Source organism: Ailuropoda melanoleuca, chromosome 14, assembly GCF_002007445.2.
Source record: "Ailuropoda melanoleuca isolate Jingjing chromosome 14, ASM200744v2, whole genome shotgun sequence".
NCBI lineage: Eukaryota > Metazoa > Chordata > Mammalia > Carnivora > Ursidae > Ailuropoda > Ailuropoda melanoleuca.
In genome coordinates this window covers 42,101,364-42,104,207 of record NC_048231.1, presented here as the reverse complement: position 1 = coordinate 42,104,207, position 2,844 = coordinate 42,101,364, and the positions used below count along the sequence as shown (strand labels likewise).

Here is a 2,844-nt window from a genome sequence, read left to right as displayed (position 1 = left end):
TTTTTTTTTTCCAGAATACCAATTATCCAGCTTGGAGCCATGTGTCCCTGTGAAAAGGAAGAAAATGGGCAAGTGGTGGCAGGGTCAGGTCACGGTGACATGCTCTGAGGCCCTGGACCCTGAGCGACAGGAGGGAAGGGTGTAGAAAGGCAGCCTGAGACGCTCCTCCACACGTGCAGGCAGCAGGAGGCTCACTGCTCAGGTGCTCTGAGCGGGCTGGACCCCAAGTCACCTAGTCTGACTAGATCGAAAGTCCTGCCCATAGGGTATCTGCTGCTGCTCCCTCATCTCTGCACACCTGAGTGTCCACTCGGGTGTCCAGGCCTTGACCATGCCCCCTTTCAACTACTGGACCTGGGGGAAGGCCTGGTGGCTGCGTGCACCTGGTTCTTGTAGCCCTTGTCGACGCCCAGGGTCTGAGTGCAGAAGCGGTGCCTCACGCCGAAGTGGCGCATCAGGTAGGCCAGGTCGATGGTCCAGATGCTCCTGGTCAGCCGCAGCTCCTGCAGGGCACTCTCGAACTCACTGTCGTCCAGGTGGCCCAGGTACCTGTGGGCAGATGGGCTGCTGAGGTTGGCTTGCTTACGCGGGGAAGCTGGCCGGGGTCACCCTCCTCCCAGGGGCCCACCAGCCACTAACCGAGCTCCCACTCCCCGAAAGTTTCCATCCTTTGTCATGAAATCCTGTATCTTGCCTACTTCTTGGGCACAACCTGAGGCTTCCTGGGCTACCACGTTGGCCCCAGAGTCAAGGATTCTGCTTCTTGAATCTCCTGAAGGTTGTGCAACTTCGGGCAAGTTGCCAACCTCTCTGGCCTCACTAGCCTCATCTCTAGGATGAGATGCTTGGACATCAGTGGTCTTCTAAGTTTCAGACATAGAACCCTTTGGTTGAATACTATCTTGCCTGGAATTCCAGGAAAGAAAACAGGTAAGTGACAAGTTGCTCTGTGGTTTCTGGCAGCTGCCTGAAAAATCTACAAAGACATGACTATGGCACTCTATGCTCTGATGGTCCAGGTTCCTGTGATATTCACACAGCCTTAGTTCAACAGTTGGCTCCCTAGTGACACAGTCTTCCAGGAGCATGAGGTNATGACTATGGCACTCTATGCTCTGATGGTCCAGGTCCTGTGATATTCACACAGCCTTAGTTCAACAGTTGGCTCCCTAGTGACACAGTCTTCCAGGAGCATGAGGTTGGATGGTCCGGTGCCCCAATGACAGGGTCACTCTGTGGACCAGGCCCGGGCACCTGGGACTTCCCTGGCTATCCTCAGATAGCCTATCCTACTGGAAGGCCTCATCCACCCTTTGCTTGCTTTTGCAGATGGGACCAAGACTGGATAGAAGCTGGGCCTCCTGTAAGCCCCAACCAAGAAAAGCCATATGGTGATGAATCCCACCCAGGTCTCTCCGTCTCTGCTTCCAGCCAGAGCAGATGGTGTAGATAGGGAGGGCTTGGGCCTGCCCACTCACCGCAGAACCATCTTGGAGCAGGCCAGGCCGCAGTCCCAGTGGTAGAGCTGCTGGATGATGGGCACGGACAGCTGCACAAAGTCTCCTGCGTGGCAACACAAGGAAGTCACAGACCCTTGGCATTGTGCCTGTCACTGCCACCCCCACTGAGGCCACCGTCATTGGCTCCTACTCAGATCCTGTAGGGGCTGTTCAGGGGCCAGCAAATAGCTTCTAGGGTGCCCCAAACCCATTCTCCTTACAGTAGCAGTAATCTCCCCCAAACACCAGTCAGAGTAGGTCAGCCCCACACAAAATCCTCCAGTGGGTTGGTTCCTCTATTTCATAGGACAATGGCTTCATGGCTGCCGCCCCAGTACCCTCTGCCTTCTCACCTCCTCTCGTCCTCACTGGGCCAATCTCTAGGCAGAACCTTCACCTGCTGTGATCCCTTATGCCCCAGGGCCTTTGCACACCTCTTCCCCTGCCTGAACTCTCCTAGCCTCCCAGGTGCCTAGCCTAACTCCTGCCTTTAGATGTGACTTCTCAATGACGTTGCCTCTGTCATGCCTAGCCCCCCACTACATTTACTCCTAGCCCTATAGGCCTCTCTCTCAGAACTCTCTTTTTGGTGGGACCTCCAAGGAGGCTGGCACAGGGCAGACACATGGGAGATGCTCAGCAGATATTCATGTTGAATTCATGAGGCCTCTGAAGGTTTGCCCAACTCCAAAGCCCCTATGGCCAGCAAAGTATGAAGTCCACGGTTAGAAGGAAGGAAGACTGTCATGTAATCTGTATGTGCAATGCTACCCTAGGTGACTTCTCAGTCTGTTCTTGCCAAACAGTGTGGAGGAGTAGAAAGGGCCCGGCCTCAGCATTTTAGCCCCAGCTCTGTCACAGACTGGCTGTGGGCTTAGCAACTGACTTCCTCTTGCTGGACTGAGTCTGGCTATCTCTAAAGTGGGGAACTTTGGTCTGATTCAGTCATTCATCAACAAATATTTCTCAAGAGCCCAGTACCTGGCATGTGAACTGGAGATATGGTGGTTAAGTGACACAAACAGATTCCTGTACTGGTGGTCAGTAAAAACAAGCAAGGGTAAGAGAAAAACAGAGGGCTAGGTTGGGGAAATGGCAGCGGTGTGCCTTAGAGAGTGAGAGTCAAGGAACACAGACAGAGAGGAACAGCATGCAATGAGGTGCTAAGGCGGGGGCCAGCTGGAACGTGGTCTACTGGAACCTCCTACTCTGGGATCCCATGAATCCGGACGAAGTTCAGAGTCTGAAGAAATGGGAGGGACTTCCCTTTTGCAATCACCACTCACTGCTCTTTCATGACACTCACTCAGCACGTGAAAACTCAGCCCACGCTGTTTCCTCATCT

At 54.0% G+C, this 2,844-nt stretch overlaps 1 protein-coding gene across 4 annotated transcripts in view; it reads right to left on the bottom strand.

Moving 5' to 3' along the window:
* The window catches only part of GUCD1 (guanylyl cyclase domain containing 1), a 19,477-nt gene that overhangs the window by 8,895 nt on the left and 7,738 nt on the right, over positions 1-2,844 (bottom strand). The window contains exons 1-2 of one of the 4 annotated variants that reach the window (XM_034642031.1): positions 1,479-2,456; positions 384-549 (exon numbers count right to left, since the gene is read on the bottom strand). The exons of 2 other annotated variants lie outside the window; for them this stretch is intronic. In XM_034642031.1, the coding sequence (XP_034497922.1) occupies positions 384-549; positions 1,479-1,489 (177 nt within the window). In that variant the 5' untranslated portion in view covers positions 1,490-2,456. Of the gene's footprint in view, positions 1-383; positions 550-1,478; positions 2,457-2,844 lie in introns of those variants that run through there. One more of the 4 variants, XM_034642032.1, reaches the window with a different exon arrangement.